Genomic DNA, 19595 nt, shown 5'->3' with positions numbered 1-19595 from the left:
GTGTTTTTAATGACTCAGAAATCCTCCGATACCACAGAATTGATAGTATTTTTATAGACTACTAACGAGTTAAGCAGTTAGTTGCACGACATAGAGTATCGTTTCGGTATATTGATTCACATTAGCAAGATGTATACCAACTGATTCTGATATGATACGATATAGTCGTGCATACAAACTATAGTGAACTTCATTCTTTGTACTAGTCTCACAGCAGCTGATTTCGCGTACACCATTTACAAAGTTAGCCGTGAATATAAATTCATGCTAGTTACGTGACAATAAATGTAGCCTTGTATATACCCATTAGTTTTACCTGTCTGTAGATAATCCGATTGAAGACACAGTAACAGTTTTATGAATTTTATGGTGAAAAATTACTATTAGGATGACATAGGCGCAGATGAGAGTATAATATTAAGATGAATAAAGTTAGCTGAGGATAGAAGTCAGTAGGGAGCTTTTGTAAATGCATCTTTCAACCTTCAATTCCATAGAGGAAAGAGTTAGTTCATGATGAAATAAACAGCTAATCTTCCGCAGATTGCGGCCCCGAATTAGACCTACCGTACATGAACTTGTTTTCGGCGTTTATTGTTATTTTAATTTACTTTAGAATTAGGGCCCTCTTTCATTTTCGTCGCTTACTGTTAATCACAAATATTTCTTTGCTCTTCCCTAGACACGTATTCGTCTATATTGTATTACTTAAAAAAATTAGCACCTTTCAACTGTTAGTGTTACAAACTGCGCACTAGTCAGAAATAACAAAAACATGTATTTTAACCAAATGTTGGGAAATGGGTCAAAATTTTGAGAGTTATCCCATTTTATGTGGGCATAGATTTGTAAAATCCAAAGAAGAAATATATTACTTGCGTAATACTATTGTAAAAGTAATCAAATCAGGATCTTACCTCTTACATGTGTATAAAGTAGAAATAAGAAATGGAATATGTGTTCTTTGACACGTAGCAATCTAGGCCTATAAGAAAGCACGATGAAGTGAAGTGCTATATGAAGGCAGTATACAAAGCGTTCATAAAAGTGTCGCAAAGCTGTGCCACACACAAGACACATGTTATATGGCATATGAAATACTTTTCCACTACTCTCACGCATAAGTATAACCATTGTCACTGACGCGCCTGCTCTCTATGTACATATCCCCTCGCTGCTGCGCTTTCCAACTAGCACTGTAAACAACATCTTATTACAGTATTATGTAACTGGACTTTTAGAGGGAGATTGGGGGCGGAGCCCCCTATCTTCATGTTCATGAAATATGAGCTACTCTTAGCAGGAAACATTCTTAGTGTTGCTTAACGGAGGAGTTGCATTAATGGCGCAGATAGACTTCAGGAGAACTGAGTATGACTACAGCGTATGCACATATGGCATAAAACTGAAATACGTAAACCCCGGATTGACTTTAAAACACAAACCAACTTGTGATGGGTGGCCACCAAAAAGCACGAATGCTATCTAACCGAGTCAGAGCAGAAGCGCAGCAGCGAGGGGATATGTACATAGAGAGCAGGCGCGTCAGTGACAATGGTTATACTTATGCGTGAGAGTAGTGGAAAAGTATTTCATATGCCATATAACATGTGTCTTGTGTGTGGCACAGCTTTGCGACACTTTTATGAACGCTTTGTATACTGCCTTCATATAGCACTTCACTTTATCGTGCTTTCTTATAGGCCTAGATTGCTACGTGTCAAAGAACACATATTCCATTTCTTATTTCTACTTTATACACATGTAAGAGGTAAGATCCTGATTTGATTACTTTTACAATAGTATTACGCAAGTAATATATTTCTTCTTTGGATTTTACAAATCTATGCCCACATAAAATGGGATAACTCTCAAAATTTTGACCCATTTCCCAACATTTGGTTAAAATACAACTCTCCTCTTATTAGCTTCCGCGCTACATTTCTGTATTTCCCTCCACTACTATAGCATACACGTCCTAGGTTAGTTAATGAGACAGTGAGTATGAAACACTACCATATTATGCCGTATTTCGTGATTACCTAATATCGCACCAATACACAAACTCATATAGTCTAGAATTTAGCTAACATCCGTCTTTTTTCTATTTAATAAATTTTTTTTCTTATTCTCATGCTGAGATTTTATCTGATTCTGTTCATTTCTCCATAAATTTTGTACTTCGGGGCCGACATCTGCAGCAGTTAACTCAAATATACTTCAAGAGAAATAGTGGCGCTTAAGAAATGAATTTGTCCTTGCACCTTACTGAAAGTGTTAAAGTACTGAAATATGAACACGTAAAGCACATGCCACAAGCTTAACATAGTAAACCAAGCATACGCTGTGATGTATGTGTCGTAAATCCAATAAAGACTTGTGCAAATAGTTTGTTAATCTATGATTTCGTTGCGACATAGCTCACGTACTGTACGTAGAGACGTGTAAACAATTTCGCAGATTCTTCAGGTTTCTTCTTATTCTTCTACAATATCGTTCTTGCCTCGGATCGTATACGTTATTTAAAAACAACTTTCACCTTTATACTCAAAATACCAGTAACTTTAAATTATGCTTTCGGCGGTATACTCACCTGTTGTATTCGTCTGCCTTTGCTTCCTGAAGCATCTACGCTCTCCTGTAAATTAAACAAATCTTTTCGTGAGCATACTTAGCAAAATGAAAGTCGCAAATAGAATTGAAGGGTTACAATACGATAAGCTCCACCGTGCTAAATCAATATACTAAAAGTAAGGTGAACGAAACGAAGTCATTATTGCCATGTTGAAAAGTTGACGGTAGTTAATAATAAATGGCGAATAGAATTTCATAAGATATTAGGAAGTGCTTTTCTCATAAAAAACAATATATATAGTCTATATTATGTCTGTTATATCCTCCTTCAGTGCACGGATAATCTATAAGATAGTATACCCTTAAAAATATTACCGACAAAAGTATTCCGTGGGGTGACACAAGAGATGGCAAAATTAGTTTAAAAATATATATGATTTTATATTACGGGCACATATTTCCTAAAATTGTTAGACTTACTCAATTAAATGTAATGGGCCAGTGTATATGCAATCTGTTAAATCTCAATACATTGACATCTTTCTTTGGAAAAACTTCTTGCCAATGTTAGTTTCAGTGATATTCATGGGAACAAGTTAAGTTTTAAGAATTTAGGGCGGCAATTAAATGCAAGAGTAGCTGCGCTTTTTGTTATTATTATTATTATTATTATTATTTTTTTTTTTTTTAATTTTTATTTTATTTTATTTTTTTTTTTATAACAGTGGGAGTGTTTGTTTTACTAATGTACTCATTAAGAATCTTGGTGGTGGTTTCAAGTTATCGGAAGAAGAGAATGCATTTCGTTGATATTAATTATCACCTTCTTCCGTATGATATTTCTGATTCGGGTAGCTGAATTTTTAATAACTTTAAACTGGGGACACTGGGAAGTAGTGACTTTTTTTTTTAAAATATGTATGTCCAGATCAATTCAGAAAATAAATTGATGCCCTCAGATGTTACTAAATTTAAGTAATGTTAAAATTCATGAGAAAGAAACTTTTTTTTTTTTTTTTTGAAATACTTCGTCCAGAAAAATATTCTGCCGTTTCTGAGATAGTGGTTGGACTAATAATATTTCTTCTTTCTCTTTAAAGTTTGCGCAATATTAGCTCGCCCATCATTTTAATGACTTGTGAATTCCTTTCACAGGGGTAGTTTGGTTGGACCATTCTTGTATTTTCTGATAGCGGAGTTCTTCAAATTTCTCTTTGAGCAATAAGATGAAGGCTATTGATATGTATGACTTTACCACTCGTGTAAAATCCTCGACATTTTGAAACGCTGCTGTACCTAAGTTGAAAAGATGTTTTATAGCGTGGTGTTTTAGCAGGCCTCCTATACAATCGCAAACCTTCTTACGATGGAGTATACCCACTCCATTGACATAAGTGACTTCGTCAGTTCAAACAATTGGTAAAGATTTTTGAAGTGGTTAGGGTCATCATCAGAAATAATGATGATCTTTTCTGACTGTGATTGCAGCTGTTGAAGAATTTCGCAAACAATACATGTGATGTCTTGTTCTTTGTCTCATTTACAACTGCAACATTTGTGGTCTTGTTTTGAAAATATGTGACTTATGTAAAAATTGAAACTTTGACATACTCCAGTGATACCATCGTATTTTTTTATGGCATACCAGTTTTCAGCAAAATTATTGTAAAACACTAAACATAGTTGTTCAGCGTTTACGAATCCCTTAACTTCTGCGGTGTGTTGTTGCAATTGCTTCAGATGTTTCAGTGTTACTTCTTTCAATGTCCATTTCCCAAGTTTGTGAATGAAGGGATCAATGACAACAATTTTCTTAATGAGTTTATTTTCCTTCCCTATTGCATATTTAACCTCAGAGGACTCATCTGCTATGTTTTCCAGACTAAGTATTTGTAAGACGAGTTCTCCCTTTCCAGGACAGCCACCACATTCCTGAAACAAATAGGTCTCTCGTACATCAAGACTACTAACGACTTCACATGCCCATCCAGGATGTCATATGGTACAACATCAAGTAAATTCATCGAAGTTCCCAGGTGAAGTTCAAAATTGGCACAATGTATAAAATTGTAATCTTCCAATGTGGAATACTGAATGTTCCTTCGTGTATGTGGCGAAAGTTCCTTTAATACTGCGGGTCATATATATTTTCACTTTCATATCATTTTCTACTGCAGATATTGTAGAGATAGTGTCTTCTTTTTAGTTGTCACTTTGGCGAGAGCAATCCCATTTATCTTCCAGATAAAATGACTGTTTCATTCACAAGATAATCATAATAGGGACTCGGTTTCCCAAATACTCCTTTTGCAGACCTTACATTTCTTGTTCTGTTCACCGTGTGTTTTGTTGCAATTGAATGTGGTGCAAAATATGTATCTTTGAAAAGGACACCGAGATAATCGTTAAAAGTAGCAGCTTTTGTTGTAGGATTCGCACGATTCAGCAACTAAATTGATGATTGCTATAAATTCTCGGCAAGTTGGACAAACTTTTTTGAAGATGGAATTCCTACTTTGAAAAATTTGGACAGTTTTGATTTGGTGTACACACCCACAGCTGCAGTATTCAGCTCTGCTTTCTTGATACGTCCTGCTTATGACTTAACTTCACTGACTATATGATTTCTTAACACAGACTTTGACTTTGAAACAGAATCTTGAAATGGGTACTCTTATTCTCACCCTGAAGAGTTTTTTTTTTTTTTTCTTTAGTCGTATATGTTCTTCTATGGATATATAAACGATCACTACACGTCATTGTCCTCTGGTCCCAGTCAGGAGATACTTCAAACTCAGTACTTTCCACGAAGCAGCCTATAGCTAGTCAGTAGGATCCTAGGCCAGACACACGCAATTATCAGGATGAATCCATAATGTTTTATAAGATTCTGTTACATTCTGGAATAACCTGGATGGTTCCACATTTTCTTGAAGACCTTTCAGTATTTCGAAGGTTCTGAGTAAAGCAAGTGCAGAAGAATAAAGACATTTCACCAATTCCGCTTTGTTTAATTTATCATTTTTATTTCGTCACATTGAGCATGTTGGTTTAATCAGAACTAAAGTGACATGTTCTCCTTTTCAGGATATGTAGTACCCTGAAAGAAACAAGTCTTGTACAATTCTTAGAATTTTGGGCGTTGATGTTCCTGAGACTTTTTTCTTTCTTTCTATGTTTCTTTCCTTTTTTTTAATGCACTCAAAACATTAGCTACGGAAGTTGAACATTGTTTATAAAACCTGTTGAACTCAAAACTGGAAGTTCTCCTTTTCAGAGAATATAGTCATATATGGTACTGATCAACAGTTACAAGGCGTGGGATGCCCGGGTTCGATTCCCGGCGGGAGCTCTTGTTCGGATTCCACGTTAATCAGTAGGTCCACGTCTCACATAGCCTCGCTGCTGAACGGAACGTTCAACTCAAAATCAACTCAACAGTTACAAGATAAAAATTTTCTGTTTTTTTAATTTCAGAAAGCTACAACACAAGAACTTGGACATATTATTCCAGTCGAAGGATGTAATTCGAATAAGTAGATTATTGTCTTTCAAATTTCCAGGGATAGACCATTTTAATATTTTGGTGAAAATCGGACGTTAGAAATGGCGACTTGTATCACGGGGCAGTTTCATTATTATTATGAAACTAAGAATTAACAAGTTTCTTGCTTTGCCCTGAATTAATATGGACTAGTATGTCATATAGAAGAATGTGCCCTCTACACAATATTATTATTGTATGAAGCTTGAATCGACGATGGAAGCACTTAGGCTGTAATCTCACATAGATATAGTTTTTAAGCTTAACATCCCACGATTATGCTCCAAAGATAAGGACGGGAGATCAGAGTTCGATTCGCAATTGGAGTTCATGCGGTTCTAATTCCACGTTTAGCTGTAGGTCTATGTTTCACATAGCCTCGGTACTGAATGACCTGCTAAACTCTAAATAACCAATCAATTCAAGGCTAAGAAGGGCAGTGATAATGCACGAAATGGTTGAATGAAGACAATAAGTGGAAAGGAAGGTAGTATTACTACCTGAAAATACCCTAAAAATTCACACACGCGATGTTTGTCTATCACATAGTCCACTTGGCGCGAGCTGGGATTGAACGAGGGGTTCCCACGTATTACAGGTGAGTTCCGTACTACTGAGCCACCGCAGCCTCCGAAATTGTTTTAAGTATGTAACTAACTAGATAAGAGATTGTGGACAACATTTCAGCAACAATACTTAAGATATTTGATTTGAAGCAAATAAGATCATCTTTCCACTTTAAACACGGGAAAGGAATGTGTTCCTTTTTCTGTGATTTTGAATTTTTTTTTTTTTTTTTTTTGTTTGTCAGATTACTGTTGATTTGAAGCCAAATGTCATTTTCAGTACGGCATCAATTAATATATTAAGACGCATGCCTACAACTTGAAGATGGTATGCGAACCTTTGTTGAATTCATAGGAGAGTCCAGCGAGATACTTTTTCCGCGAACGAAACAAATCTCTCTCCTCTTCCCTCGTAAATACAACAGGTGTCCACATTCTTGAAAAGTCAGGGAAGTAGAAATGTATAAGGGAAATGGCGGATTGGTCAGGGAAAAATCGATTTAGATCCATTGTTCGTTATTGAATTTATGAAATAATAAGTGTAATACCGTCCTAATGCATATCTTTTTAAATTTACGTTCTTTTGGATTAAAGAAAATTATAAGAGAAAGAAGCAGAAATGGAAAGTGCACAAGGCCAGATGTAAGGAAGGTGGAGATTGGGGTTTCTTCCTTTTTTTCTTCTGTTTAAATTATTCAGTGGTCAGGGAAATCTGGAACTAGTCAGGGATTTTTTTTGGACAAATTTTATTGACATCCTGTAACAAGCTCTGGATTTATTAAACATGTTGTAGGTAGAATTACAGAAATCTCCGAAGGGTTCATACACCCTTTTTATAAAAATGTGTGAATTATCCAGAGACAACTTATGTGAGTCCACGGAGAGTCGACAAATTTTTAGCTGTAGCCCCAAGCGAAATCAGTTAATATCCTTACTGCAGTTCGTTATTACTAGAGTCTGGATTTTTATGTAATATCAACCCCCTAAATATGTACATACATATGTAACAAAAATCGCTTACAAATGTAAGAAATATGTAATATTACATATGTTACATACTTATGGAAATAAAAAGGAAAATCTACTACACTTTATCCTGCTTAATGCAAGTCCCCCAATGAATTGAAATGCTTGAACAGCTGAGACAGCCATACGTCACTGACGTGACTGGTTGCAGGATAATAAAATTCAGACGCGAATGAAGGAAGATGTGAATCGGTTAGAGACAAACAGGAAAGCCACGAGAAAAGCAATGCATACGGCATTTGTACGTCAGAATTCTGATGTGGTGTGGTGTGGTCCCGTTTCAAATCTAGAACCTTTCACACTAAATGTGCATCCGTCACCACGGCCCAATCTTGAAATTAATTATACGCAATATACAAATTTAAATACTAAAAGCAACTTAAGACAAAATGTATTGTTTTATATATATTTATTTCATGCAGGGAAAGGCAGTTCTATATATTTTAAACAATACCAGCTGGACTAAGATTGAAGAATATTTCCACTAATGAACATTTTTAATTTGCAATAAAGTACTTACAAAAGATGTGCCTGCAGTTCAACTGTGTTGTTGTTGCACAATGGGTTACAAGGTACATTGCCAAATGATCAGAAATAAAATTTTGTCGGCGATCGGATAAAATATTCTTGTATGCAGAGAATGATCTCTCCACATCACATGAGGTAACAGGAGCGTATTTCAACAGGGGGATGTCGTTGGCGAAATATCTTCAGGGGGGGGGGGTTCTTGTTTTACCACTGATGGTGAGAATTTCACATACTGCCAATAGGCTGTCGTAACCCGGGTTTCTTTCCAGCACTGCATTTAGTTTCTTTCGAACTTTTTCTCCTACATCTCCACACATACCTTGCAGCAGTCTCCTTGCATCCTCTATGCTTTCCATGGATTCCGGAAGAGTCCGCCCAACAGTCTCTAGCTTTTTAATGCTTGTAGGTAGCCAGCCAAAATTGATGTCTATGTATGCGATATCACACGCTACTTTTGAGTCATTAAACAGTTTTTGAGCAATGCTAACTGACACAGCAGACTCCGATGGAAATGAATGAACGACAGGCTTAATTTTTTGAAAATGTTCATTGTAGAAATGTACTGCCTGTATCCAAGTGCCCCATCGCGTTAGCACAGGCTCCGAAGGAAGTGGCACGTCTGGCAGTTAATCTCTGTAAACTTGAACACGTTGTGGTGCCTTAACAAACATTATTTTCGTGGAAGAAACTAGTTGATTTACTTCACAAAAGTTGTCTCTCACCTCTTCAGCAAAACGCTGAAGAGCATGGGCCATACAGGTGAAATGAATTAAGTGAGGGTAAAAAGCTGTAAGTGCTCTAGCCGCTTTTAACATGTAGGCTGCACTGTCTGTATAGAGAACAAGGACTTTTTCCTCCTGAACTCCTCCCGACCACAACACTTCCAACACTCCCGACCACAACAAGACCATCGTTTACAAAGCGAGCAATCGTGGAATGATTCGTGCGTTCCAGCAATTTACTCGCAATAAGATAGGATTTAGGTGAAGCATCTTCACTTAACTTTCCAATCACTGAATTTGCTACATAACGTCCCAAAACGTATGTTGTTTCGTCCACAGAAATCCAAATATATATATGAACTACCTATTTCTGCCCTAATGGTATCTATAGCTTCCCTATAACAAACTTCGAGATAATACTTTCGAAGAGTGGATTCGTCAGAAATTCGACGCCCGCAGTACTTCTCCAGAAAAGCATGGTATTTTGGCACTTGAACTTTGTTCGAAGGAATGTTTGCTGCTATCATTGCTTGGCACAAGTCTTTGAAAAACTCACTCACTGAAGTACCTTGAGGCATTTGTGTCAAGAGTACTTGTTTTTTACAGTTCGCAAATTTTTATTTCTTGCATGGAGTGCACCTCGTACATGTTCTGAGATTTCATTAAACATCCTTTTTATTTATTTATTTATTTATTTATTTATTTATTTATTTATTTATTTTGTTAATCACACACTTGGCACAACGCCACTTTACTGTCTGTAGTAAACGCATCATCGATAGTTCCCCACGACCGCAACTTCGCGGATAAAGTTGAGGCAACCGGATCCATTTCTAACTTCGGCGGTCAATACAGAACACGTGCGTTTTGCAACTGCAATACTAGAGTACTGTCCTCCTGTCATTCAGTTGAACAAGCGAAGTTGTTTGAAAGCTTAGGTTACCTGCTATGGTAATGAACTTGCAGTAAATTCCTGGAAGCACACTAGCATACAGTTTTAACTTGAATTGCAGGATTTGCTTTCATCTTTTTTCCCGTCCGACCTCCGATGACAATCAAATAGATTTTATTTTAGGAATTTCCTGGCCAGTCGCCTGTCAGGCACGTGATCTGTCTTCTTCCAGAGCTGAGAATAAAGGGCGCTGCTAATGTACCCCGGAGGGAGGATTTTTTACTTGTTTCTTCTTATATTTCTTTTGTTGTCGACGAAAATTCTGCGAAACATGGTTTGACAAAAAAAAAATTCTCTTTCGGTAAAGGAACGCAAAGATAGATATGACAAAATTGAATTTAGATGCAAGCCTTGCATAGTTGGAGAGTTTTTTTTTTTTAATTTTAAATTAAAATTTCAGTAGACGCAAAATTTTTAGATAGTTTTATGTAAAAAAAAAAAAAAAATATAGAAACCATAGAAATATGTAATATTGGTCAAAATATGTAAAAATATGTGATATGAAACTTGAGTTGAAGCTCCCTACAGTTGTGCGTCACAAACATTGAAGGATTTGACGAACCTACATATGAAGGAGAAAATATGTAATTACATACAAATCCGGACATTAGTTATTACTATAAAATAACATAAAAAAAGCAAGAACATCAACGTAACTTCGTATAACAGTTTAACTTTCACAGAACTAGCAAAGCGATTGTATCCATGTGTGGTTCGAGGAATGATGGATAGTGTCATACACTACCATCAGTCAGTCAGCACTCTACAACTGAATTATTAAGAACTTGTCTCTGCTTCGATTTCTACTGAGAGCTGAACAATGAGAAGTACGTGTGATAGCTGTAGAATCATCAGGTTTATAAAGAAACTGACTTAACTGCCACTTGACTTAATAGGGTGCATACTCAATATTCATAAAAAATTATTCTCTTCCGCATTACAAATTCTTTTCAGAAGACTAAGGTTTCTGTGAAACCACGTCCCGTTGAGTATCTTATATAGAGTGTAATTACTTTTCTTAGTTCCATAGTTTTTCACAAAATATGTCTGTACCTCTTCATAAGCACTAATTGACATTCTATAAATAACTAACTTATTCTGATCAGAGTTTAATATACTTATTTATTACAACTAAAATGAAGTGTTAACAGTTTCAATAACTTAACGTTGCCTTCTTCAGATTGATAGGGTTGAAACTGCATATATATAAGTATATTAAACTCAGAAAAAAAAGTGTTAGTTATTTATGTAGTAAGTTCCAGAGTTGTAATGGAAGAGTTAAGTGGCAGTTTACGTAACTGACTAATACCATCAGGTTGTTTAAAACGTATTGAGCCTTTAGAGGTCAAAATTGAGATGACACTTATTATTACATGCAAATAACATTATCCATCATTTCGGTCGATGACATTTTTGGCAACGCCATAATCCGGTCGCTATAGAACTTGAGGTTTCTGGGCAACAATCCAACAAATTGTGACACATAATCTTCACAGCTGTCTTTTGAAACTAACTTAGCACCATCCAGGGAGTTCTGCAGAGACCGAAACTAATGATACTCTGATGGAACCAAGTTTGGGCTACACGGTAGATGCATTGAAACTTCCGTGGCGAATTCTTTTGATTTCTGATGAGTCGTTAAAGATGCATGCGATCTGGCATTGTTAGTATGATATAATTCGTCGTCGGCAATTCAAAACCTGCTATGTGCATTTTGCAGGAGAAGCGAAAAACAGTATCCTGGTTAGATTTTTCGCTTTATAAAAGTGATGTTATAAGTAATATTTGATGCTGCACGTAACTTGATACCTTCTCGCTTCTCCTGAAAAATGCACATAGCAGGTTTTGAGTTGCCGACGACGATATACGATATCTTTCAGTTGACCAGTTCCGGATGTTTCTTTTGGATGAATTTGTATGTGCACGCGCGCTAATTGTCGGCAATACAAATCCGAGTCTTACCTTTCTGCCAGGTGGCAGCAGCAGCTCATGGTACACGATGCCCTTCCAGTCCCACCAAAGGCACTGCATAACCTTCCTGGGTGTCAGTGTGGACTTCGCCACAGACTATGGAGCTTTTCCTCTCTGAAACCACAATCTTTTCCGCTCGTACTTGTAAATTATTTACTTTTCATCACTTGTGGTGAACCGCTTCAGAAATGGCCCGAGTTTGTTACGTTTCAGTAGAGATTCGCAAATAGAAATTCAATGTAGTAAATGTTTTTGAGTTAAATCATGAGGCACCCAAATGTCGTGCTTCTTATTGTAGCCGTCTTTCTGCAAATGATTTAAGACTGTTTGGTGATTGGCGATGTTCTGACTTTGCTGTAGTTGGTCGCCCACTGTAAGCATCTTGGACATCGAAATTTCCACAATGAAAGCAACTGAACCATCTTTTGGGGTGTTGCTTTTGATAATGTATCTGGCCTATTAACAGCACAAATTTCTTTATGGGTCTGCTCAGCATTTGTCTTCATTGAAATAAAATTATAAAATGTAACGCAGTTTTGCGAAGGTTCACTCATCTTAACGGCGCAGTACGGTACGTCTGATTGTAAGAATTCAACACTTGTTGCACATCTACAAGCTTCAGTTGTCAAATAATCTTACTCTTGACCCACTGCAACTTAAATATATATATCCTGATATTTAAAACACAAAGCCATCTCCTAAGAAAAAAGGCTCATTTACTTTTAGAGGACCTGATAATTTCAGAAGCGTTGCTTCGTTGTCCCACATATATTCAACTCAGGAAATAACAATGATTTATATATCCAGTTAGAATTGTGTCACTTTTTTTTAGAACAATTATGTTTGTTGAAATAGTGAAACTAGAATATAAGTGAAAAAGTTGCAATTCACTTATTACTGTTATTTATTTACTCTTTTTTTTTTTCAACTCTAGGTTTTGGAACAGGTTCACCCTTCCTTACAGGCAAGGGATGATGCACTTGACTATGTTGAAAACCTCATCTTACGACTATTGGGTATGCTGTGCGCCCGACCGTCACCGCATAGCATTCAAGATGTGGAAGAACGAGTTCGGCGGATATTTCCAACACCGATTGATAGGTGGGCTCTTAGTGAAGCCAAGGAAGTTCTGGACAAGGGGAAGAAGATTAAATCTTTACTTGTCCTACCAGTGGACAAAATTCATCACATGTTACACAAGGTAAGAAAATTAATTGCTAGTGTCGAAGAAAAATTTACCCAGATCCTACTGTTTTAGAAATAATTTTGTTGAAGACGCGTGAAATCACCGAGAAAGCATTATACACATAAAACGAGTCGTTTCTGTGTACCTGAACGGTTAGCACACTTATCTTCGTCGCCCGCGATTTCGGATTCCATTCCTAAGAAATACTACTTTTTCCGTGCTGACCTTCAGGTATTGGTGGGCTACTATATTAAGAGGCCACGAACTCTGGTACAGAAATCGAAAGTAGTAACAATGAGAGTCGGATTGCTGACCATACTTCATCTAACTAAAAGATATTTGGCCCATTGTGGCTCTTCGGGGATAATAGTGACAATAAAGGTGTCGCAAAGTGGGGCAAAAACTCAAAAAAGTGATTAAAATTGAATTTTTTATTATTTTTCCGTCGAACTAGTTAGCTGTTAGTGTGTGTTGGTTTCACCTAGTCCTCTCATAACTCGAGTTTTAAAAGGCTATGCTGATTACAAGATCGTAAGAGTCGTTATAAGGTGACAGTGGGAGAAAATTTTAAAATATTTAGATTTCATATATAAAAGTATTATTTTCTTGAGTTTAGTATGAGTCTGAATGTATTTTCTGGTCAGTGTATAATATTCGAAATGAAAAAAAAAAGAAAAAAAAAAGTTTTTCAGCATTTACAATCAGAGAAAAAATGCCGAGTTTATGAGTTACAGGATTTCCATTAATTATACAGTTTTTTCGCATCCATGTGTGACGTTCATTCCAAGGTTAAATATCACATTGAGGTGTGCACACACAGCTTCTACCGTGGCTAGGTGCACAAACTTGTGATTATGGAACCACAGCCCGAAATATCCTGCAAACGAAGCTAGCTCGTTCACGTTCTCTCTATGTAAATCATCAAGTGGGGGTGGGGAAGCATTCCTATGCATCATTCTTCCTGAGGATGCGAAGAATAATACATAGGAATCCTGTTTCGAAACCAATATTGGATAGCAATGGTTCCGTTGAAAATGACGATAATTATTCCGAGGTTTGGGTATATGATATGAAAGAGGTGAGAGGAGCTATGTATGATCCCATGGAGATTGATTAACACTAAGTATTTTAATTATGCTCACCTTAATAGATTTCATAACATCGCTTGCGTTTCATAATATATGTCACTTTACTTTTTTAAAAATCTTTATAAATGTGGGAATGGTCATTTCAACTTAAAATCAAGAAGCAGGCGTGTCCTTATTACCTACATGAATATGTGATGTACATTCGTTAAACAACTGTGAGCAGGCGTTCATGATTTGTTACAAAGAGAAGTGTAAATATTTTACCGTTTTAACATAATTATATCACTTAATATTTATTTTGTCACATGAACATATTCTTTCGAAAAAATGTTTCGCTAAGCATGCAGTTTTTTCGGTTTTAATATATATTGGAGACGTTACAATAACATCTAAAATGTCCCTTTTGATATAAAAGTCAATTTTCATTATTTTCCACAACATTTAAAATTTTTTTTTCACTCTTCTAATATGATCAAATTGGCTCGGCCAGCTAAACCCTTGACCCTCTTAGAGCTCCTCCGTGGCTAAACGGTTAGTGTACGCGCCTTTGGCACGGGAGACGCTGGTTCGATTCCCGGCGGGAGCTCATGTGGTTCGGATTCCACGTTAATCAGTAGGTCGACGTCTCACATAACCTCGCTGCTGAAAGAGACGCTAAACTGAATTCAACTCAACTCAACCATTGACCCTCTGGGTGAGACTAGCGAGCATGTCAGTAAAGTTTCATCTCCAATTTTTCCAAAAGTTATTTAGTTCTGAACACTTTTTTTTTCTTCATGTTTTTCCTTCACTGTGTGTCGGACCGTTTTGAATGAGCGTGATTTTGATGGACTGTTGAGAAACCTCAAAGAAAATATATACGGTATTACATGAAAATGATTCAGTTTCATGAAAGTTATCAAGGAAAATATTTTGAAAAAGATCAGCTTTAAGGTTATTTTTCTTGTGATGCCACAGACAGTTGTTTTAAAATAGTTCCATTGGATCCAGCGTCCTTAAATTGATACAAAACGTGCAATGGAAAATTTATCCAAGCACTTTTTACCAGTGGCATCAGCATTAGTTCTTTGGAGAAGCTATCTCTTTTTACTCGCTTATCCTTGATCGATTTCAACCGCAACTAATGTGGATGTCCTAAACAAACGCTCTGTTTTATCCGAAATGAACGAGTTTTACAAAGCTTATAAGGGGAAACTTATTCGAATGTACAGTGAGTAAACTTGTAACATGGGATGGTTTTCCTTCTGTATTCTTGATAAATTTCACTCCCATCACTTCGGAAGGTTAGGGAGAGGCATATACAAAGTGTCATTAAAAGTGGATAAGTTTCATAGGAATTATCTTGGAACGGATACTCGGACAGAAATGCCGGTTGAGTCGAATGGTAGAAGCTCATCTCAATTATGAATTGGTGAGCCAATTTTGTTTCCTTACGTCTTTTTCCAAACATCAGATAGGCGTCCACGTAATGATATTGAGCCTATTCTATTTTGAGTTTTGTGTTTACCAGTGTAGCAGATTAGTATGAAAGTATAACCATAAATGTATATTTGAAAATATAAAATATTTTTATACATGGCATTGCATTCATATACAAATAAAATACTTAAGTTTTCTTTAAGAAGGGTCTTTAAAATATTGTTTTTTGTTTTTATGGCATGTTAAAAGTTTTAGATACCATTCTCGGCGCGATTTTTTTAATAACTAACTATATATGATAATTTTGGCAAGAAGTCATTTTAGTACTTCTAAAATAATATTAAATAACTAATAGTTCTTTTCAAAACCATTCCCACTAGCAGCATAGAGTTAAATGTTTTTCATTAGTATATTACTGATATTTTCAGTAGTATATACAATTGCTTCCTGTCCCAAGGGTTTGGGTTTGGGCGTCCAAGGGTTTGGGCGCAACTCTTTCGAATGTACCATTTTTCTATCTGAAATTTTTCATTCTCCAATTTGATTGTACCATTTTCAATAATAAAAAAAAAATCACATTTAAATATTCTGATAAGCGCAGCCTGCTCGCCCGCCTCCTGTGGCACCTGTGCGTTGCCCTGTCTCCGTATCTCAGGTACAAAAATTATGAGTGAGCGCACGTCAAAACCTGTGCCCTCAGATTTCTGCATTTAGAAAATCCAGCTTAAAAAAGCTTTGAAGAGAGATCTACTGTTTAAAATTAATTGCTAGCCATGTCTTTCTAAGAACTCTTGCCAGGTGTTCAACCTGTGTCTACTGAGCAAAAACATAAATACCGAATTAATCAGCAGTTTGTTTTCTGAAGATTAAAATAAATCACTAGAAATATTAAATTTGTCATACTTGGGTCCAGAAACTGCCAACTTAAGAAGATTACGACGCAATTACGAAGCTTTTCCTAGTAAGCTTGAATTGCTTTTCTTTGACTATCTGATAAAGCTAGAGTACTGCCAATACAAGAATTATTAAAATCTGAGCGGAAGAATATATAACAGCAGCATAGAAAATATGTATTGACAATGTTGTAGAGCTAGACAGCCTCAATATCAGTAAATTCGACATCTTGTTCTTTTCATATCGTTTTATGTTTCTAAGCAAAGTGTGTATTGTACATGACTCATAGCACATTTTACATTATCACCCGTTATTTTGTTCTTTGGTAGTAGTTTGAAACTGTGAACAAGGTTTTAAAACATAAACGCTTCACTGGAGAGAAAGAGACATACATTACGGAGGGAGTAAACCTCGAACGACAGTAACAAGATATAAGCACTAGAAACCTTCCTTGTTCGAGAAACCTCTTCGCTGCGGCGAACTAAGATCTATTAAAAGCAACTGGTTGAACAAGCAACTCCCTTGATGAAGGGGTACATTAGCACAGACTTCGAGGCAAATTCAGGGTAAAATGTTCACTTTGGGAAACGCAAATTACTGCTATGAAAACTTTTATGTATGCCGCAAAAACAATTTTATAATATCCATTTCACATACCTTTTGAGAAGAAAAAAAAAAACTTAATTTTTTCGCTTCCCTCGTCATATGTTGGCTTTCTAGACTGGGTGCGCTACTTCTTTCTTTCAAGTAGTTGTCCAACTTCTATCGCGCTGGGTGGACGCCACAGTCCCAACGCCATATGCTGAGTACGAAGTCACCCATCTTTTCTCTGACCAAACCCGGGACTGCTTTACTTCGCTGATCTCACGAGGAACAGTATTTCAGGTCAAACCTTATTGGAAAAATTAACTCGGAAATAATGATTACATGCAGTGGAGGTGTGATTGGATGGAGTTTAGGGGCAGTTCATCTCCAGAGATTGCGCCATAGGTGCACAAAGACCAAATAAACTCTTGAGGTATTTAAAGTCGAATTTCATGTCTCGCTTTATTGTATTCTCGGGCATTCTTTTTTTTTTTTAAAGGGGGAGCTCTATGCAAAAACCCACCTGCTTTGCTTTTTGAACCAATTTACTTTATGGACATACTTTTCTGTTTTGATCTTCATCGATAAATCCATTTATTTGGTAGACATGTTCAGTTAAAAATCTTCGTAACAAACTTTCAGAAGAACATAGCTCCTAAACGAAACCGTAAGGAATTCCTGTTGGTGAAAGCTTTTCTGTTTGTTGAAGCTTCCTCCAGAAGATTATTGTACTTATACATTAATATACTATATAACGAGATTAGTTTAAATCCTATTCATAAGAACACGGTATATCAAGGTTATCGGTATTCACTGCATTGATTTTATAATCTTCGGCGTCATGGTATATGTAACGTTATGATCGTCAGGTCGAAGGTAGTAAACAACAAAATCATTTGTTTATTACATTATTATTATTATTGCCAACAATGCCACTTCTGTTCTGTTATTAATTTTAGCAGCTAAATTAAGAATATGCTCTTCAGGACAAAGGGCAAGAAAAGTAGATCGTAAGAAGTGAGATATGATTATAAAGAGGAATAATAATGGGATACGAGAGCTCTACAGAAACACAATACAAAAATTCAACCTACTAATATAAAAGAACTGGAGAATATTTTTTGGCTCTTTAAACCTATTTTTAAACTTCCAAACTATGCTATGCATAAGTGTCGGAAGTCTTACAAAATGGCTTTGTCCGTCCATATGTCGAGAGATATCAGAGGAAAAATAGTAAAAGATATCGAAATTCAGTTTTTTCGCAATCGATTCAGATCCCAAGAATAGGTTTCATCTCCGTTAAATGTTAAAACCGGAAGTGGATCAAATGTTTCCAGTTTCAACGTTTATTGCCATAGAACAGAAACGGCAACAAAGAGAAGTGGTGTTTTTTAGACGATTCAGCGGCTGAAGGCAACGCACCGTGATTATTCCGAATACTCTTCCAAAGCCGGAAATGGTTCGAATTTAATATTATTTCCGATTTCAGTACTGATTTCCACAGAGCAGAAACGGTAAGAGATATCCAGATGCAGTTTTCTGCAATCCATTCATTATTCCAAGAATAGGATTCATCTTCCTTCTGTTCAATCCGGAAATGGTTTAAATTATTCATTTCCAGTTTCAACACTTATTGCTATAGATCAAAAACGGTCATAGATAGCGATACGCAGTTTTCTGTTATCGATTCATTGTCTCAAGAGAGCATATCGTTACAACCCGCAACACACTACCAAAAGCGGAAGTGGTCGAAATTTACTACTATTTCCGATTTCAGTACACTTTCAAAGAAGCAAAAACTGTAAGAGATATAGAGGTGCGGTTTTCTGCAATTTTTTCAGCTTTCTAAGAATAGGTTCCATATTCTCCGTTAACCCTCTATTCGAACCGGAAGTGGTTCAAAGTAATCTTTTCCTGTTTCAGTACTGATTTCTGTAGAAACGACAAGAGAGATTGAGATGCAGTTCTTTTGCAATCGATTGAGCTTCGCAAGAGTGAAATGAAAGAGGAGTTTAAATACAAATAATATAAATTGATGAGTGATTGCAACTTTATAGTACTTAATAGTATTGTCTTTAATTGTGTGATTTGACTGACTTTAATTGTGTGACTTGTATTATTGTTTCTAATGATCAATGATTTAATTGCAGGAAGTATTGCAGTACAAGATAGACTATCAAGTGTCAATGTATATAGTGGCTGTGCTAGAATATATATCTGCTGATATTTTAAAGGTAAGTTTTCTACAATTTTATGTTATTTTTGTAAAGATAATGACAATTTAAATGTAATATGCTTTCTACTTTTTGCCAGTTAATATTGAGTAAGCAGCTGAACATTGGAAACTAAACAAGTCCTAAAGTTCTAACCTTATTTATCACTATAAATGAGAAAGTAATTTAAGAAATTAATCAATTGCTACTATTTTCAACTGATGATAGAAACAAAATAGAACACTATGCTTGCCTGCAGTTAGATTATTCAAAGTTTTGGTGTATTCATAATTTTCTGTACAGGTACATTAATTGTTAGATACCAGA

The 19595-nt window shown here is 36.1% G+C and overlaps 1 protein-coding gene across 1 annotated transcript in view; it reads left to right on the top strand.

Moving 5' to 3' along the window:
- The window catches only part of Sos (Son of sevenless guanine nucleotide exchange factor), a 231250-nt gene that overhangs the window by 603 nt on the left and 211052 nt on the right, over positions 1-19595 (top strand). Inside the window, exons 2-3 of the mRNA XM_081728247.1 lie at positions 12818-13084; positions 19206-19289. Of these exons, the coding sequence (XP_081584373.1) occupies positions 12818-13084; positions 19206-19289 (351 nt within the window). The remainder of the gene's footprint in view (positions 1-12817; positions 13085-19205; positions 19290-19595) is intronic.

The sequence above is a fragment of the Thermobia domestica genome, chromosome 10 (assembly GCF_964235325.1).
Source record: "Thermobia domestica chromosome 10, izTheDome1.hap1.1, whole genome shotgun sequence".
Classification (NCBI taxonomy): Eukaryota; Metazoa; Arthropoda; class Insecta; order Zygentoma; family Lepismatidae; genus Thermobia; species Thermobia domestica.
This window is presented reverse-complemented; position numbering and strand designations above follow the sequence as displayed.